We start from the raw sequence: 19502 nt of genomic DNA, 5'->3' as shown, positions 1-19502 counted from the left end.
TTGGCTGACCATCCACAGTCAGTACCCCGTTCCTGCCCTCTCTCCCCATATCCCTTGACTCCACTATCTTTAAGAGCTCCATCTCACTCTTTCTTGAAAGCATCCAGAGGATTGGCCTCCACTGCCTTCTGGGGCAGAGCATTCCATAGATCCACAACTCTCCGGGTGAAAAAGTTTTTCCTCAACTCCGTTCTAAATGGCCTACCCCCTTATTCTTAGACTGTGGCCTCTGGTTCTGGATTCCCCCAACATCGGGAACATGTTTCCTGCCTCTAGCCTGTCCAATCCCTTAATAATCTTACATGTTTCAATCAGATCCCCTCTCATCCTTTTTGGAATAAAACCAAGGGCTACCTTTTCTTGTTCTCGGGCACGTGCTGCAGCAGCTGACTGCAGACATCCTGCTCGCTCAGCTTCACGTCCACTTTGACGAGCATTTTGCAGGCCTTGGAGTCGACATCCCCAACGTCCACTCCGCCCTCGTGGTGGAACAGGACGTAGTCACCCTCCCGGGCGGCGTACACACAGACATAAAATTCTTCCTCCTGGTGAAGGACCGTCGCAGACGTCACTGAATATGAACGAGATACCACTAATCTCCCCACCACCCCAAAAAAAAACACTTCCCCACGGTCACAATTTGCATGTCTGGAAAGAGCAAGGGATCTTTTCTGAAAGAAAAACCCCACTCACAATACCATTTGGGCCTCGACACTTCTAATCCAACCCAAGATATAGGAGCAGAATTAGACTGTTCGGCCCAGCGAGTTGCGTAACACCCCCCCCCCCCCGGGATGGAGGGACCACCACTAGAAAAAAGCTCCCCATCACGGGCACTAGCCTCCGCCTCCCCCTCCCCACCACCTTCACAAGGCGACGCCTCAAAAAGATGGTATCCATCAGTGAGGACCCAACATCACTCAAGGATATGCCTTCTCATTTCAGGAGCCTGAAAGCACACACTCAACTCTCCTTCCCCTCCGCCAACAGATTTCTGCACGGACGATGAACACTCCCTCACTACTGATTTTTTGCAACCCTTGTTCCAATTAATTACATAAATCTCTTACTGTAATTTTTATTTTTAAATCATTGCGTCCCCCAAGAGGGACCACAACCCTGTCGGGTTCGGAGGCATGCGTGCCTTAGTGACCTGGAGAGCTGTATCGGCAGGAGTCAGGGCTTTATGCTTTGACTCTCGGTCGGGTCACCCAGGGCCAAACAGGTCAAAGGGTAGAGGTCAGACCAAGAGTGGCCCACCAGTCCTCCAGGATCAAGGCTGACCAATCAGACTGGTCAAAATTAACTGTTATGGAAACAGCAATGAAGAACCTTTCTGCATCTGTACAGACAGGCAGAGATGGGGGGAGCTCTGGTCCCAGCTTAAACGACAGCGGCGAAACAGACAGCCAGTCAGCATTATGCATTGAAATGCACTGCTCCCAACATAGCAACAGATTTCACAGCAAATCCCGATTCTGAGCCCCCCCCCCCCTCCGGTTTATAAACCAGGGTCCCTTAACCATCAACAATTCAACAAATTGTCACAGTTTGTTCTGCTAACTGCTTTTCACGCTCGCACCGTTTCCCATAGCTCGGGGGAAGTAGGCTTAACTCCCGCTGAGAGTGTCTTTTTAAAATTCTGACAAGCTGTCTCAAATCAGGATGGCAAACAATGAGCTCTGCCTTGAGGGGTGGTGGGGGGGGGCAGGTAGAGAAAATGAGCACGGCTGGGTAGCTCAAATAACAAAAAGGCTGCTGATATAAAGGCACCAAGTTATACCTATTTTTTTTAAAACTGGGCTGCTTGACCAACCTGTTTGTGGGGTATGAACGGCTCGATCAGGAAGTTTTTGAGGGTACCCTTGGCACGTCCAACCTGGGAGAACAAAATTTTAAAAAAACGACACGTTAGCAGCAGAACACGACAAGCCCCAAATCGGTGCCCATCGCAAACGATCTTGTACGTCCGAGCGTCACGGCTTGCGAGACTCAGAGGTCGTTTCATTCGTTTGCAGTCACTGCCCTGAGACCAAAGCTGCAAATCTGAGTGCAGCGAGACTCTGGGGAGGGGGGGGGGGCCCAACTTTCTCCCCGCCGTGCACCAAAACCATTAGGCAAATGGTCCACAGAGCCCAGGTTGGGAATCTCTGCCCCTGTGAAAACTGTATGAAGGGGAATGTCAGACAGGATCGAGTTATTAGAGAGGAAGACAAGTGCTAGATTTAACTAAAAGGAGTCATTATACTTTTACATGTATTAAGTATTTGTTGTGTTGGTCAAGGTGTGACATGCAACAATATTCAACAGTTATAAAAATTATTCATTCGCCATGTGCCATGTTATACAGCGTGGATGATCGCAGCCTTCCATCTGCCCTCTTAGAGGGCTATGGGTTACCTGAGGTAATTTCTGAAGAAAGAACGTGTTCGGCACAACATTGTGGGCCAAAGGGCCTGTATTGTGCGATAGGTTTTCTACGTCCTTAAGATGAGAAGTTCTGATCAACTCTCCAGAACTTTTGCCCGCCCATCGCTTGACGTCACGAGCTGTCGGCTGCGACTCCTCCCTCGCCCCAAAATCGATCCTTTCCCGTCACTGCGAGGTGTTCGGGCTTCTCTTTCCTCAGTACGTGCCCCAGAGATCCCAGCTGCCCTCCCCCGACTGAGGATATCAGCCCTCCTCTTACCCCGGCTTTTCATGATGCTTCCTCGCTCGTGACCCTGTGCTCCCGCAATACTTCTGTCATTCTCCTCAAAGAAAAACATGGAAATTCTGCAACGTTCTCATAAGAAAACAAAACATTTCTGCAGCTTCGATTCTTCCCTCATTTCACTTCCGTTGTCCAGCATTCGCTTCTGTTCGTTATTGTGGAATGCCACACTCTGAGTTTCGTACCTATAGGAACTGTGTTATTTAGTATCTTGCTCAAACGCTCAAAGAATTGCAATGTTAAAAGTACAGATAAGGAATAAAATATGCATAATTAAATACCACCAAGTATTTACAATCCAAACAGCCTGATAAGACAGTGGTTTAAAGTGCTTATGGTGCAGTGGTGGGGGTAAAATTACAGGGGGACGCTGGGGTGTCTGAACAGGATGGTTGATCCTTGGGGAATCTTGCCTTGGGGAAGACACTTATAAGATGGCATGAAGTTCAGTTTTTTGCTTCAGTGGCCTTAGAGAGCTCTCCTCAGAAGGGGGCTTTGGGAAAAGACAGTTTGCAGGGTGGGGAGTGTCTGCAATTTACTTTTTTTTCCTCCCTGCCTGCTTCTTTTCCCCAGACGTGTACAAATCCTGCAGTAGAGGTAGATAGCAGCCAATGGCCCTGACGGTTTCAATAGACAATAGGTGCAGGAGTAGGCCATTCGGCCCTTCGAGCCAGCACCGCCATTCAATGTGATCATGGCTGATCATCCACAATCAGTACCCCATTCCTGCCTTCTCCCCATATCCCTTGACTTCGCTATCTTTAAGAGCTCCATCTCACTCTTTCTTGAATGCATCCAGAGAATTGGCCTCCACTATCTTCTGAGGCAGAGCATTCCACAGATCCACCACTCTCTGGGTGAAAATTCTTTTCCTGAACTCCGTTCTAAATGGCCTACCCCCTTATTCTTAAACTGTGCCCTCTGTTTCTGGACTCACCCCCCAACATCGGGAACGTGCTTCCTGCCTCTAATGTGTCCAATCCCTTAATAATCTTACGTGTTTCAATCAGATCCCCTCTCATCCTTCTAAATTCCAGTGTATACAAGCCCAGTTGCTCCAATCTTTCAACATACGACAGTCCCGCCATCCCGGGAATCAACCTCGTGAACCTACGCTGCACTCCCTCAATAGCAAGAATGTCCTTCCTCAGATTTGGAGACCAAAACTGAACACAATACTCCAGATGTGGTCTCACCAGGGCCCTGTACAGCTGCAGAAGGACCTCTTTGCTCCTATAATCAACTCCCCTTGTTATGAAGGCCAACATGCCATCAGCTTTCTTCACGGCCTGCTGTACCTGCATGCTCACTTTCAGTGAGTGACGGACAGTTTCAGACATTGTGAGAGGACGCTGCCCCAAACCAGGCAGCGACGGCTGACGTGAGGATGCCCTCTACGATGCCAGCGTAGAATTGCAACCAGTACGTTCCAGGGGAAAGGTGGAATTTTACCAGCTGCTACAAGGAGGACATAGGACATGCTCGGCCGAACCTCTTTGCCAGTGAACGAGACGTGGCTCTCCCACACAAGATCCTGCGAGGCTGAATGTTAAAGCTCATTTATTTATTGTGATACGGCGCAGCGTATGATGGTCAGCAAGCTGGCTGTGCGCCCAGAGACCCCGAGCTCTTTGGGCAGAGAGCTCAGAAAAAGAGACGCAACAGACTTTTAACACCATAAATCAGCGATTTGTTTCATGTCTCCCCTCTCGCTGTGAAACGGGTACACCTTTATTAGGGAGCGAGAGGGAGCCGATGGTGTTGAATTACCGGGGGAACGAGTACTGCGAGTCCATCTCTTTGTTGATGCTTTGCTGCATGCTTGAGTGCTTGGTGGGGGTGGGGGGGGGGGTGCCGATGCTCTTTTGCTGATGAGGGAGGGGAGGATCGTTGCCCTGCTGCTGTTTACGCGTGAGAGGGGGAGTTGGGGTTCGAACATTTGGGATGACGAGCCTATCAGGACCCTGAGGACTTGTGGAAACTGTGTGGTGGTTTCTTTCAAACTTAGTCTTTTAACATCTTTGGACTATTTTTACTGTCCCCATGGTCTGTGTTTTTTTTAAATCAATTATGCTATTGTCTGCACTGTTGTAACTGTGTGGTTTTGAGTAGGTCTTGTAGCTTTAGTTTTTGGTTTGTTGGGTGGTAGAGTTGGTATCCTGACTTGGTGTGTCTGGGTAGTCTTGTTTTGTCTGGTGGATTTGGAGCTCCTTTCTGGGGAACGCTCTAAGACTGTAGCGCGATATTAATACGCAGCAGCCTCTCCGGACTCCGGGTTTGGGGATTGCCAAACGTTACGTGGGTTTTCTGGTGGAGTCTGTTTTGTCGTGTGCTCTTGCGATATCATTCTGGAGGAACGTTGTCTCATTTTTTACACTGCATTGCGGTTGTGGTTTCTACATGACAATAAACCGAAATTCAATCCAAATCAATTTAACTGTCACTCATTCTTTGGGACCCTCCTCTGTTTTCGTGGATGTTAGAAAAGAAGTAGTTCTTCAGGATATATATTCTCGACAGTAAATTTACCTGTTGAATTGAGTAGGCCTTTCTGGCCCTTCGAAAGCAATCTCCTAATTTAACCCTAGCCTAATCACGGGAAAATTCACAATGACCAATCAATCTACCAGCCCGTAGGCCTTTGGACTAGGGGAGGAAATTCATGTGGCCACCCCCCTCCCTTTAATTTTACCACTATCACTGCACCGCAAACATTTTAAACCACTCTCTTATCAGGCTGCTTATATTGTAAATACTTGTTGGTGTATACAGTCGGCCCTCCTTATCGGTGGGGAATTGGTTCTGAGACCCACCCCCGCGGATACCAAAAAGCGCGGATGCTCAAGTCCCTTATTTAACCTGAATCAGTGCAGTGGTCTTTAGGACCCAGCAGAACTCTGGACTTCATTTAACGTGTCTCAGTGCGGTGGACATTAGGACCCGGCAGCACAGCTCTGAATCCGCTGTGATTGTGTTCACGAAAATAATCACGATTGAAAATAAGGTGTAAGTAATAAAGTGATCGGAAAGAGGTGAAACGCCATCGGCCACTGGAAAAGCGTTAGGCTAGGTTGGTCAACAATTGGAACAATTTTAATGGAGCCCTGCCCCAATAAAAGCTACAATTATTACTAAGCAATGCAGTGGTTTAATTACTGAAATACATATGTTTCTGAAGTTTTTTTATTTGCATAGAAAGATAAAATATGTACCATATACAAAGAAAAACATCTGACGAACTGACGCTAAATAATACCAGACATACTTATTCCGACTTCAAGACGGACTCAGGAACAGAACTCATTCATAACCTGGGGACTGCCTGTACTTTTAAATCATCTCTAGATTACTTATAATACCTAATACAATGTAAATGCTATGTAAATAGTTGCTATACTGTGCTGTTTAAAGAATAATGACAAGAAAAAATGGTCTGTACATGCTCAAACGATGAGTGCTGGAGAGAGGACTTCAGGGGTTTTCCCGATCCGCGGTTGGTTGAATCCGTGCATGTGGAACCCGCGGATAAGGAGGGCAGACTGTAATTATGCATGCTTTATTCCATATCTGTACTTTAACTTTGTTCTTTGTGTAATTCTTTGAGGATTTGGCAGGATAATAAATAACACAGGTTTCACAGGTGTGAAACACAGAACTTGGCGGTGTCATGGTCGACACACACAGAATGTTAGACAACAAAGAGAAATGAGGGAAGACTCGAAGCTACAGGAACTTTTTTTTTGAGAACTTTGTGGAGTTTCACGTTTTTTGTTTGAGAAGAATACGAACAAACTCCTTACAGGCAGCAGCGGGAATTCAACGCGGGTCTCAGGCACTGTAAAGCGTGGTGCTGTCCGCCAGGCTAGCGCACCTGCCGAAGTCTGCTTTGGATTTAAACTTCTACCGGGAGAGGTAATTTTCCACGTTGCAGTTTAAATGCCGTACCCACATACAGTCGGCTCTCCTTATCCGCGGATTCCGCACGCGCAAATTCAACCAACCGCGCATCGCGAAAACCCGGAAGTGCTCTTCCAGCACTTGTTGTTCGAGCATGTACAGACTTTTTTTTTCTTGTCATTATTCCCTAAACAATGCAGTATAACAACCATTTTACACAGCATTTACATTGTATTAGGTATTATAAGTAATCTAGAGATGATTTAAAGTACACGGGAGGATGTGCGTGGGTTATCGTGGATCGGGATTGAAAAAAATCGGAAGTTCTCTTACTCAGTAAGTCGGAACAGGTACATCTGGTATTATTTAGTGTCAGTTAGTCAAACGTTTGTCTTAGTATATAGTATACATTTTACCTTTCTACGCAGATAAAACACTTAAGAACGTATGTTTCAGTGCCAGGCTTGGGAACGGAAGTCCCCGAGTTCAATCCAGTGACAGATCACTCCCGAGTGCGCTCTCCACCGTGCAGGGTTGATGTGGAGGATCAAAAACCCAAAACCCAATAATTAAACCATTACATTGCTTAGTAATAACTGTAGCTTTCATCGGGGTAGAGTCTTTCTCACTTTATCCCCTAAAATTGTTCTGATCGTTGACCGACGTAGCCTAACACTTTTCCAATGACCGATGGCGTTTCACCTCTTTCCGATCGCTTTATTATTTCCATTTTATTTTCAATCGTTATCTTGATTATTTTCGGGAACAGAAACACTGCGGATTCAGAGCTACGCCATTGGGTCCTAAATGTCCACCGCACTGAGACGGGTTAAATAAGTTCCGGGGTTCCGCTGGGTCCTAATGTCCACCGCACTGAGACAGGTTAAATAAGGTCCGGGGTTCCGCCGGGTGCTAATGTCCATCGCATTGAGACAGGTTGAATAAGGGACTTGAGCATCTGCGAATTTTGGTATCCGCGAGGGGTCCCGGAACCAATCCCTCACGGATAAGGAGGGCCAACTGTATACTTGAGACATACTGGTCCCACTGAACAGGTGAATGAATGAGCCGCCCGACTAGCACCACAGCTCAGCTTCTCTGCTTATTCTCTAAAGTATGAGTAATGCAGGCTGCTGATTGAAGGATTCCTATATTTGGGTCTCGGCAAGGCACACGAGCGTCATTGCAATAGCTGGCATTTTAGTAAATTAAATTTCAGTCACCGCATACGTCAAACAAGGCGAAGGATGACAGCTTCATTACGGCCCGAGAGTCCGGACACGGAGAACGTCGTTACCTCGAGTAATGGGACTGCCCTGCGCCTGGCATTCAGCCAGACAGACGAGGTTGTGTTTACGAGGAAGGGGGTGATAGGCTGCATGCATCATGTGCTGTGCAGTTCAATCTGGAGCCGATTTTCAAATTCTGTGCCGGCAGACGGAGCAGGACTCTCTCCGAGAACCTGAGTTGAAATTCACTGCAGAGCTACACTACACTCTGGCACAGAAACTGGCCCTTCAGCCTATCTAGTCCACGCCAGGCTGCTGATCAACCTAGTTCCATCGACCAGCAATCAGGAACAGCTTCTTCCCCCCCGCCATCCAATTTCTGAATGGGCAATGAACCTCACTGCTTTTTTCTTCTCTTTTGGCACTATAAATGATTTTTTTAAAAATACGTAGTTTTACAAATATATAGAAACGTAGAAAACCTACAGCACAATACAGGCCCTTCGGCCCATAAAGCTGTGCTGAACATGTCCCGATCCTAGAAATTACTAGGCTTACCCATAGCCCTCTATTTTACTGAGCTCCATTTACCTGTCCAGGAGTCTCTTAAAAGACCCTATCGTATCCGCCTCCACCACCGTCACCGGCAGCCCATTCCACACACTCACCACTCTGAGTAAAAAACTTACCCCCGACATCTCCTCTGTACCTACTCTACAGCACCTTAAAAATCTGTCCTCTTGTGGCAACCATTTCAGCCCTGGGGAAAAAGCCTCTGACTATCCACACGATCAATGCCTCTCATCATCTTGTACACCTCTATCAGGTCACCCCTCATCGTCCATCACTCCTGTTATGTGTGCTGAACAAACCAGATGGAAATGGGGTCCAGAGTTAACCCCCCCCCCCCACTTGGGAACTATGCTGCTAATGAGAGAGAGAGATGAAGAACAGAGGTAGAGGCATCTGCTACAGATAAGAGAGAGAGAGACGGCTCATTTATGTATTATGGCTTCTTCACTGATTATTTACCTTTCGTTACAAGGACGTTTCTTTCCTCGTTAACATCCCTGAGGAGACAGCGGGAGCTGCCTGGTTTGATGGACATGGACATTTTGAGTCGATGGATGACTGATACCCCGTCAGTGGGGATAAAAGACGGGTCTGGGGAGACACCCTCAGACGCACCAGTGGACACTGACCGAGTGTTGTGCACCCACAGGAAGGTGGGGGCCTGGAGGACCGAATCAGGAGATCGGTCAACAAGGCTCACAGTGTGACGGCAGGCCCGGTAGGGACGAGTGTGAGTGTGTGAGTGTGTGAGTGTGTGAGTGTGTGAGTGTGTGAGTGTGTGAGTGTGTGAGTGTGTGAGTGTGTGAGTGTGTGAGTGTGTGAGTGTGTGAGTGTGTGAGTGTGTGAGTGTGTGAGTGAGTGAGTGTGTGAGTGAGTGTGTGAGTGAGTGTGTGAGTGAGTGTGTGAGTGAGTGTGTGAGTGAGTGTGTGAGTGAGTGTGTGAGTGAGTGTGTGAGTGAGTGTGTGAGTGAGTGTGTGAGTGAGTGTGTGAGTGAGTGTGTGAGTGAGTGTGTGAGTGAGTGTGTGAGTGAGTGTGTGAGTGAGTGTGTGAGTGAGTGAGTGAGTGTGTGAGTGAGTGTGTGAGAGTGTGAGAGTGTGAGTGTGTGAGAGTGTGAGTGTGTGAGAGTGTGAGAGTGTGTGTGAGTGTGTGAGTGTGTGAGTGTGTGAGAGTGTGTGTGAGTGTGTGAGTGTGAGTCTGTGTCTGTATCTGTGTGCACTCATGCCAGAGTGATGAGTCCACCACGGAAGAACGGTCTAGCCGAGAACGGAGGGGTCATAACCGAATGACCACATCAGTACAACGGAACAAGACGACAACGGAAGGTTTGCCTGCTGTCTCTCTCTCTCTCTCCCCCCAACAGCGCAACAAAACAACTACCTCAGCACAAACAGAACTGAACTCTATGTTCCCCTATGACTACTCATTTACCCCTAGACTCTGATAGAGCTTGTTTGATACTGTTGATTCCTATTCCTACACTTCTGTTTTTATTATTGCTGACCTGTTTTATCTGTATATTTGCATTTTTGATACTGTATTGCTTAGTTTACTAATAAACACCTTTAGTTACAGTACCACCAGACTCCCCAACATATCCTTCCATTTCTGCTGGTCTGTTAACCCAGTTACTGGGTACATAACACTCCAAGGAGAAAAGGCAACCTATTCTCATAGGGCACGCTCCCCAACCCAGGCAACGTCCTTGTAAATCTCCTCTGCACCCTTTCTATGGGCTTCCACCTCCTTCCTGTAGTGAGGCGACTAGAACTGAGCACAGTACTCCAAGTGGAGTCTGACCAGGGTCCTATACAGCTGCAACATTACCTCTCGGCTCTGAATCTCAATCCCACGATTGATGAGGCTGACATAAAAACCGTTGGACATGGCAGGGCTGAGTGACAGCACGGAGAACGGGTGCTCTGCAGAAGTGCAATAGGAGTTGGGGTCCATCACACCAGACAAGACCCAAGATGCAGGCTGTACAACGTATCTGCTGAAACCGTCTGATACACAGTAGCAGGGTACAAGATGCAGGCAGTGACAGCATTCACTGATTGGCACAAGCAAGCTGCAGGGAATTGCGCACAGGAACGTCTGTGCCGACTGTGGATTGGACACTCCCCAGTCCAAACGGGAAGCCCCCGAGAGGGTAGTGGAGAATGTCGGAGCCCAGATCCCGTTGGGGGGCTTCCAAATCCAGCAGGTACTGGCCAACCAACCAGACGTAGTAACACTGGACAAGGAACAGAAGAGAGCAATAGTAGCAGGCGTGGCAATGCCGCACGACGGTAACATCAGGAGGAAGGCGAGAAGCTGGAGCAATACCAGGGCTTGAAAGAGCAGGCGGAAAGGATGTGGAAGGTGAAAGCCGGAGTAAACCCGGCGGTGATAGGAGCACTTGGGGCTGTGACACCTGGACTGGGTGACTCCAACAAATCCCAGAACAGCATCTGGGACCTCGGTCCAGAAGAGCGCCCTACTTGGAACAGGAAGGATACTGCGCCGAATGCTCAAGCTCCCAGGCCTCTGGTAGAGGGCCCGAGATTGAAGGGAAAATACACAAGCACAGTGCCCAAAAGGAAGGGGGGAGAGGCAGAGCGAGAGTAGGTGCGAGGGGTTAAGGTGAGGGGGCGGTGGTGCGGGGGGTAAAGAGAGAACGAAAGTAAACACACACAATTTGTCAAGGACACTCACGGTCACGGAAAGACCAGGATCACCCATGTCATGTGACACGGCGCACGATGACGCTGATGAATTGAATTGGAGATCATTGATTGTTTGGGTGTGGGGGGGGGGGGTGGAAGATGCAGAATTAATCAGACCTTTAAGAGTTAATCTGACACAAGGGTTTCAAGGAGGGCTGAATGCACTTAATCACCAATATTATTTATTTGTTTTTACTCCGCCTGTTTCAAGGAAAAAGAAACTGACAAACAGGAGAAAATCTGCAGGTGCTGGAAAGCCGGGCAACACAGTCAAAATGCTGGAGGAACTCAGCAGGTCAGGCAGCATCTTCGGGAAAAAAAAGAGTACCATCGACGTTTCAGGACGAGACCCTTCTTCCAGAAAGGAAATGGAGAGAAGTCATTACAATAAAGTGTGGGGAGTGAAAGAAACAGTACAAGGTGGTAGGTGAGAGGTGAATCCAGGAGAGGGGGGAGGGGTGAAGTAAAGAGCAGGGAAGTCGATTGGTGGAAGAGATAAGGGGCTGGAGGAGGGGGAATCCGACAGGAGAGGACAGAAGAAGGCCATGGGAGGAAGAAAAGGGAGATACTGTAGCGGTGTGCTACACGCAGCGCTAAAATTACGACACGGAGTCGGTAACTGCAGTCGAAGGAAAAAACTTTATTCGAAAACTTCAGCCTCACTTTTAAGCCTCTGTCAACCGGCCCCCCATGGCGCAGAGGCTCCAAAGCTCTGTGCTCGCAAACCCCCATAGGCTATCTAATTGTGAGTCGGTTCGGATACGCTAGGAAATGGGTCGCCACAATACCCCTCAGTAACTGGAAGCACAGGACAAGACAGGCCAAAGCCAGCATGGTTTCCTGAAAGGAAAATACTGCCTGACAAACTTACTGCAATTCTTTGAGGAAATTACAAGCAGGGTAGACAAAGGAGATGCAGTAGATGTGGTGAACTTGGATTTTCAGAAGGCCTTTGACAAGGTGCCACACATGAGGCTGCTTAGCAAGGTAACAGCCCGTGGAATTACAGGGGAGTTACCAGCGTGGTTTGAGCGTTGGCTGATCGGCAGGAAACAGAGAGTGGGAATAAAGGGATCCTATTCTGGCTGGCTGCCGGTTACCGGTGGAGTTCCACAGGGGTCGGTGTCGGGACCGCTGCTTTTAATGATGCATGTCAATGATTTACACTAAGGGAGTAAGGGATTTGTGGCTAAATTTGCCGATGATACAAAGATAGGTGGAGGAGCATAGTATTGAGGAAACAGAGAGTCTTAGGTAGTTTAGGGGAATGGGCAAAGAAGTGGCAAATGAAATACAATGTTGGAAAGTGTATGGTCATGCACTTTGGAGGAAGAAATAAACGGGCAGACTATTATTTAGATGGGGAGAGAATTCAAAATGCAGAGATGCAAAGGGACTTGGGAAACCTTGTGCAAGACACCCTGAAGGTTAACCGCCAGGTTGAATCGGTGGTGAAGAAGGTGAATGCAATGTTGGTATTCATTTCTAGAGGTATAGAACAGCTTCTTCCCGTCTGCTACCCAATTCCTAAATGGACGCAGAACCCATCAACACTGCCTCACTTTTTAAATATATATTATTTCTGTTTTTGCACAATTTTTAATCATTTCAATGTACATACACTAATTTATTATTTTTTTCTTCTATATTACACGTTGCATTGAACTGCTGCTGCTAAGTTAACAAAGTTCACGACACATGCTGGTGAGAGAGTAAACCCAACTCTGATAAAACATTCAGGAGTCGGGTTTCTCGACTTCCCTTTCCGTTTCAGTAACCATTGGTTCACTTTCTGAAGGTTTTCCTGTCCTTCGCACTCCTGCTTGAAAGGCCCATCCTCACCGCGGTTGCAACGGACGGTGCCGGTCACTCCCCGGGGTCAAGGGACCCCGCTCAGTAGCGGCCGACCGTTGAGTACGCCCCGCCGGTGGGTCCAGCTCACTGTCGGTCTTGTCTATAAGACCGTAAGATACAGGAGCAGAAGTAGGCCATTCAGCCCATCGGGTCTGCTCTGCCATTCAATCATGGGCTGATCCAATTCCTCCAGTCATCCCCATTCCCCAGACCCTTTGATGCCCTGGCTAATCGAGAACCTATCTATCTCTGCCTTGGACGCACCCAGTGACCTGGCCTCCACGGCCGCTCGTGGCAACAAATTCCACAGATTTACCACCCTCCGGCTAAAGTAACTTCTCCGCATCTCTGTTCTAAACGGACGTCCTTCAATCCTGAAGTCATGCCCTCTTGTCCGAGACTCCCCCACCGCAGCCTCCACAGCCGATCGTGGCAACAAATTCCACCGAGGGATGTGATGTTGAGGCTCGATAAGGCACTCGTGAGACCACACTGAGTATTGTGTGCAGTTTTGGGCTCCTGATTTTAGAAAGGATATACTGACATTGGAGAGGGTTCAGAGAAGGCTGACGGAACGATTCCAGGAATGAAAGGGTTACCGTATGAGGAACGTCTGGCAGCTCTTGGGCTGTATTCCCTGGAATTCAGGAGAATGGGGTGGTGGGGGGGAATCTCATAGAAACATTCTGAATGTTAAAAGGCCTGAACAGATTAGATATGGCAAAGTTATTTCCCATGGTAGGGGAGTCCAGTCCCTCTTCAGGACTTTACTTGACACAGGTTCTCCAATTCCTCTGCTGTGCAGATCCGTCTACAATTGTTATCCGAAGCGTTTGCCAGTGACGTCACTCAGTGCCCCAGAGCTCTGGGGCTTTAGTACTGGTGACTACCCGTACGATGGTTACTTGTCGTTGAAGCTGGAGTTTTCAGAAGCAGCCGGTGAGTAGCCGAGGCCCTTGAGATGTTTGTGTTGGTCTGTCCGGACCCGGTCGAGAAGGGAACCAATACTCGTGTCGTGAGGAGGCGAGTGGGAGGCCGCAAGGAGAGGGTTCTCCGAGAACCTTGCCCGTGCGCCCGGCGTTCAGAGCTGCTTCTGAGAAAGCACAAGCTCATCCTAGGCCGGGCGAAGAGCACAAACGAGGAACTGCGTGGTACACCCGGCCCAAACCTGTCGTGTCACGGCTTTGGGGGAAGTAGCCGGAGTGACAGGAAACCCCAAATTTCCTGGATGATCTTGCAGTGTTTGGGTCCACCCTGGAAGAGCATGAGGCGAGGCTACCGAAGCCACCTGGAAGCTTGAAAACTTTCCCCTGGACAAGTGTGTCAGCTACGTTGGGCCTGTAGTCTCACAGGATGGAGTAGCTACAGATCTGGCTACGGTAGAGGCGGTGACCGCGTGACCAAGGTCCAAGAACGCGAGCGCCTTACGCTCGTTCCTCGGGTTCTGCGGGTACTACAGGAGGTTCAAAGGGCTAGTCAAAAGTAGGTCACTCATTGAATCAGCTTCTGTGTGGTTACCCTTCCTTGGGTAAGAACGGGAGTTACAGGAAGGATATTAATAAGGTTGAAAGAGTGCAGAGAAGGTTTACAAGGATGTTGCCAGAACTTGAGAAACTGAGTTACAGAGAAATGCTGAATAGGTTAGGACTTTATTCCCTAGAGCGTAGAAGAATGAGAGGAGATTTGATAGAGGTGTGTAAATTTATGATGGGTATAGATAGAGTGAATGCAAGCAGGCTTTTTCCACTGAGGCTAGGGGAGAAAAAACCAGAGGACATGGGTTAAAGGCTGAAGGGGGAAAAGTTTAAAGGGAACATTAGGTGCAGAGAGTGGTGGGAGTGCGGAATGAGCTGCCAGATGAAGTGGTGAATGCGGGCTCTCTTTTAACATTTAAGAAAAACTTGGACAGGTACATGGATGAGAGGGGTATGGAGGGATCTGGTCCAGGTGCAGGTCAGTGGGACGAGGCAGAAAAATGGTTCTGGACAGCCAAGAGGGGACAAAAGGCCTGTTTCTGTGCTGTAATGTTCTATGGTTCTAACAGGAGGAGAACGAAAGGAGAAGATGCTAAAGATTATCTTAGCCTTTGGGAGGGAGATGGAATGCGAAACGTGAAGAGGCCTATCAGCTGAAGGCACCCTGCGTTGGCCTTCACAAACACCCAATTGCCTTATGCACTGTATACAGACGCCAGCTTCGGGGGCATGCTATATCAGGATCAGGCACAGGGTCGAAACCGGCCGCCTTTGTCAGCCGGAGTCTGTCGCCCTGCAAGTGGAACTACCCCACGCACAAACTGAAGATTCTGGCGCCGAAACGGGCTGCGGTGGGTAAGATAAACGATTATCTATACGGTTCGAGGGGAGGACGGACAACAACCCCCTGACTTGTATCCCGACCTCGGCGAAGCCAGATGCCACGGGCCATCGTTGGTCGGCAACGTTGTCAGCCTGAAGTAGAGCCAGGGAGCCGGAACATCGATGAAGATGCGTTGTCCCAAAGTGCGGGTGAAGGGCTGGAAATGGATGGAGACTGGGCGAGTCTTCCTGCCCTTGCAGCTGAAGCAACGGGCCAGTCTCCAGCCACGGGGGAAGTCAGAGGCAAGGCTGGGGCAGTGGATGGTGTCATTCCACAAGCTTACTGCACCCTGACCTACCGCTCAGAATACAAAGCAGTTGCCCAAGTTGAGTCCTGGGTAAAATGGCCACTGCTCGGCGAAATGACCCTTGGACGGGTACCATGTTGCGAGAGGGGATATGGCCCAAGCTGAAAAGACAAAACACCCCGCCGTACCGCCACTGAGGAGAGGGTGGATCGAGCTGGAGTTGAGGAACCAGGTTCTGTACCGGGTCACGTGAGGAGAGGGTGGATCGAGCTGTAGTTTAGGAACCAGGTTCTGTGCCGCGTCACGTGAGGAGAGGGTGGATCGAGCTGGAGTTGAGGAACCAGGATCTGTACAGGGTCACGTGAGGAGAGGGTGGATCAAGCTGGAGTTGAGGAACCAGGTTCTGTACCGCGTCACGTGAGGAGAGGGTGGAACAAGCTGGAGTTGAGGAACCAGGTTCTGTACCGGGTCACGTGAGGAGAGGGTGGATCAAGCTGGAGTTGAGGAACCAGGTTCTGTACCGGGTCACGTGAGGAGAGGGTGGATCAAGCTGGAGTTGAGGAACCAGGATCTGTGCCGGGTCACGTCTCCTCCGGACGGGCCTTGGCGTTCGCAGCGGAGTTTCACCCGAGAAGCATCGGAGGATTGTGCTGATTCAGGCCTGCTGCGGGTCGACAAGAACTGTGATTCGCTCAGAGACCGGTTCTACCAGCCCAGCATGAAGCCCGGGGTTCGAAGGGTACTGGAAGTCATGCATTCGGCACGCATGGAGGAAGATTACCTCCATTGCCCCCCCCCCCCCCGCAGAGTGCGGGGGCCCTTGACCTGGTGCGTATGGATTTCCTGTCAATAGAGCCAGATGCCAGCAACATGGCGAATGTCATAAGTCATCGTGGATCACGACACCAGATATCCCTGCCAAGGATCAGGGGGCATCCACGGTGGCTGGTGTGATGGGGGAAGCGTTTCGTTCACTGTGGCCTTCCCAGACTGATCCAACCGCGATCAGGGACGGGACCTGTACTCGAGTTTGGAGCCGAGAAGTCGAGGACCACGCCTCATCACCCCCAGAGCGTGATCCCCACCCGAGAGGTTTCAACGGACTTTGCTGGGCACGCTCGGGACCCTGGAGGTCGAGTGGAGTCAACATATCGGGCATCTGGTCCACAGTTGCAACCGCATGAGAAATGAAGCTACTGGATACCCCGGGTACTATTCGATGCTTGGGCCTGAAGGAGGATTGCCTGTACATCCGTACTGGAGCCAGCAGGTTAAGACGTCATCTTTAGTCAGTGCCTGACGTGAGGAAGCCACTGCAAAAGGGCTTATGAGCCAGCAGAGACTTTTCTTACCCAGCAGGATCAAGGAAGCGGGAGGAGACACGATCAGAAGATCCGGTGCCCCCAAACTGATGTCTGGAGACAGAGTTTTAATCAGGAGCTTGGGGCTGCTAGGGAAGCCACTGGCTGGCTGACCGCTGGGTGGCTGCACCGTACATAGTGGAGACCCAGTTATGTAGAAGACGGGAACGGGCCTGCCAAAATTCTCCGTCGGAGATCACCTCTTACACCTTGACCCAGAGCCCGACATGGACCCTACGCCTAGCAGGAGGACTGTGCGCCATTACAGGCATCCATTAGTCTCGTGAGATTGTGGGTTTGCGCCTTGGAAGGTTTTTCCAGGGTGCAGGCTTGGGCAGGGTTGTATGGGAGACAGTTAGTTGCTCAAGCTGCAGGCCTTCCCCTCTCCACGCCACCGATGTTGTCCAAGGGAAGGGCACTGGGACCCATGCAGCTTGGCACCGGTGACGTCGCAGAGCAATGTGCTGTTGTGCCTTGGTCAAGGACACAAACACGCTGCCTCAGCTGAGGCTCGAACCAGCGACCTTCGGATCAGTGGTCCGATGCCTTATCTACTCGGCCATGTGCCACATAACTATGTGCCAAAGTGGGGGAACACAGAGACCTGGAAGGGAACCAACTGCTGAACGCTGTACGGACTTAAGGACTCGGTGGGGGGGGGGGGGGAGAATGAGAGCAAAATGGGGGTGTGGTATGCGTTACCTTATGGAAACTCACCAATGAGTGACACGGAGATTCCAGAACGCTGACTCGGAGGTAGTCAGTGGGGCGGTGAGGAGAAAAACAGCAGTGGACAGGCAGACTCTATGCTGGACGATGAAGGGAACCTGATTGGGGATGAAGCTGAGCTCAGTCAAGAGGACGGGGAAAATCGAGCTGCCGAAGGACGGAGGGAGACGAGTAGACTGGAAAGATCCCAAGGAGTCAGGCTGAAGATGGGATAAGGGGGTCTCAAAGGGTCCGGAAATCACCAGAAAAGCTGGTCTATAACACACGGGAACAGAGCGTTCTGTCCATTCCCTGGTGAGTTACGTCACTGCCGCTTCGAAATGGATTCGAAGTCATGACATCACAAAATTCCAGTGAAAACTGAGTCATTAATGATGGGTTGGTGAATTTCAAAGTCATGAGGGCATGAGTGTTTTTTGGTTGGGGGGGGGGTGGAGAAAAAAAGAGTGTAATGCCCTGGTTGTGCGTGTACCCATTTCATTGAATGGTTTTCTGTGGAAGCAGTGCGTTCTGCCGGTAAGCGTTTGGGTTACCGTTGAAGATAAAGGGGTTGTGAGGTTTCAGCCCAGGAACGTCGAGTCAGCCAATCAGGCTGGCGGAAACCGGGGGGGGGGGGGGGGGAAGGTCCTGCGGAAAGCTGGGCGGGGAGGACTCGCGACCGGCGCTACGGGGGCCGAGGTCCTTTTCAGCGGGAGAGAAGAGGGTCGAGAGAACCGGCGGTGGGATTCACGCACGATTCGATGGGAGTCCCAGATGGAAAGTTCTATTGGAGTTGGTGCCACGAGTGCAAGGACACCTCCAGGTTTTGGGAGATCTACCATGTGCACGTTTGACTGTATTAATTATAATGGGCTCTTCTTTCCCCCCTTCCTTCTTCTTTGATTGGGCCGACATTCATAAACACACCTTTCTTATAATCGCACGCACTCTACAAAACCTATTGTTTCTTGCTTATGGGCAAGTGGGCTGCAACTTACACAGCGTTCGCTCAGATTGGGTTGCGGGCTCTCCCGGTCCAGCGAGACCTGAGTCGTAACGACCCCAGGCGTACGGAGTTAGAGGGAAAAGCGGCTTTCTAACCGCTGAGTCCACCCAGGTTAAAAAAAACTGTTTCATATTATCAAGGACACGACCCACCCAGCCAACACACTTTTTGTCCCTCTTCCCTCTGGGAGAAGGTTCAGGAGCTTGAAGATTCATGCGGCCAGATTTGGGAACAGCTTCTTTCCAACTGTGATAAGACTGCTGAACGGAACCCGACCCGGATCTGGGCCGAACCTTCCAAATATCCCGACCTGACTTGCACTACCTTACTTTCCCTTTTCTATTTTCTGATTACGATTTATAATTTAAATCTTTATTATAATTAATTCAATTTGTACTTCAGGGAGCGCGAAGAGCAGAATCAAATATCGCTGTGATGATTGTACGCTCTAGTATCAATTGTCTGGTGACAATAAAGTATATTTAATAGTTAAATTAAATAAGCAGTGTTCAAAAAGTAGTGAGAAATACCGAAAACCTGCAGCCCAATACAGGCCCTTCAGCCCACAATGCTGTGCCGAACATGTACTTACTTGGAAATTAATGAAGGTTACCCATAGCTCTAGTGAGGTATTATACACATACAATCACACAGACACCAACTATAATTCACGATTTTTCCCTCTATTATTATGCACTGCAATGTACTACTGCTGCAAAGTTAACAAATTTCACCACATAGGCCAGTGATAAGTTTGATTCCATTATATATTAAATTCTAATATATTGTACCCCAAGTTCAACAGGTTGTGACCCTTCATTATTTTAGGGTTTTAGTAGCTTTTTGTGACA

The 19502-nt window shown here is 49.4% G+C and overlaps 1 protein-coding gene across 1 annotated transcript in view; it reads right to left on the bottom strand.

Annotated features, from left to right (window-relative positions):
• LOC132385611 (ATP-citrate synthase-like) overlaps nucleotides 1–19502 on the bottom strand; it is a 174275-nt gene that overhangs the window by 115480 nt on the left and 39293 nt on the right. The window contains exons 3-9 of the mRNA XM_059957784.1: nucleotides 16929–17061; nucleotides 16662–16833; nucleotides 15371–15577; nucleotides 10738–10888; nucleotides 10545–10645; nucleotides 1817–2063; nucleotides 355–545 (exon numbers count right to left, since the gene is read on the bottom strand). Of these exons, the coding sequence (XP_059813767.1) occupies nucleotides 355–545; nucleotides 1817–2063; nucleotides 10545–10645; nucleotides 10738–10888; nucleotides 15371–15577; nucleotides 16662–16833; nucleotides 16929–17061 (1202 nt within the window). The remainder of the gene's footprint in view (nucleotides 1–354; nucleotides 546–1816; nucleotides 2064–10544; nucleotides 10646–10737; nucleotides 10889–15370; nucleotides 15578–16661; nucleotides 16834–16928; nucleotides 17062–19502) is intronic.

The sequence above is a fragment of the Hypanus sabinus genome (assembly GCF_030144855.1).
Source record: "Hypanus sabinus isolate sHypSab1 chromosome X1 unlocalized genomic scaffold, sHypSab1.hap1 SUPER_X1_unloc_16, whole genome shotgun sequence".
Lineage (NCBI taxonomy): Eukaryota > Metazoa > Chordata > Chondrichthyes > Myliobatiformes > Dasyatidae > Hypanus > Hypanus sabinus.
Note: the sequence above shows the minus strand (reverse complement) of the source record. Positions and strands in the feature narration are given on the sequence as shown.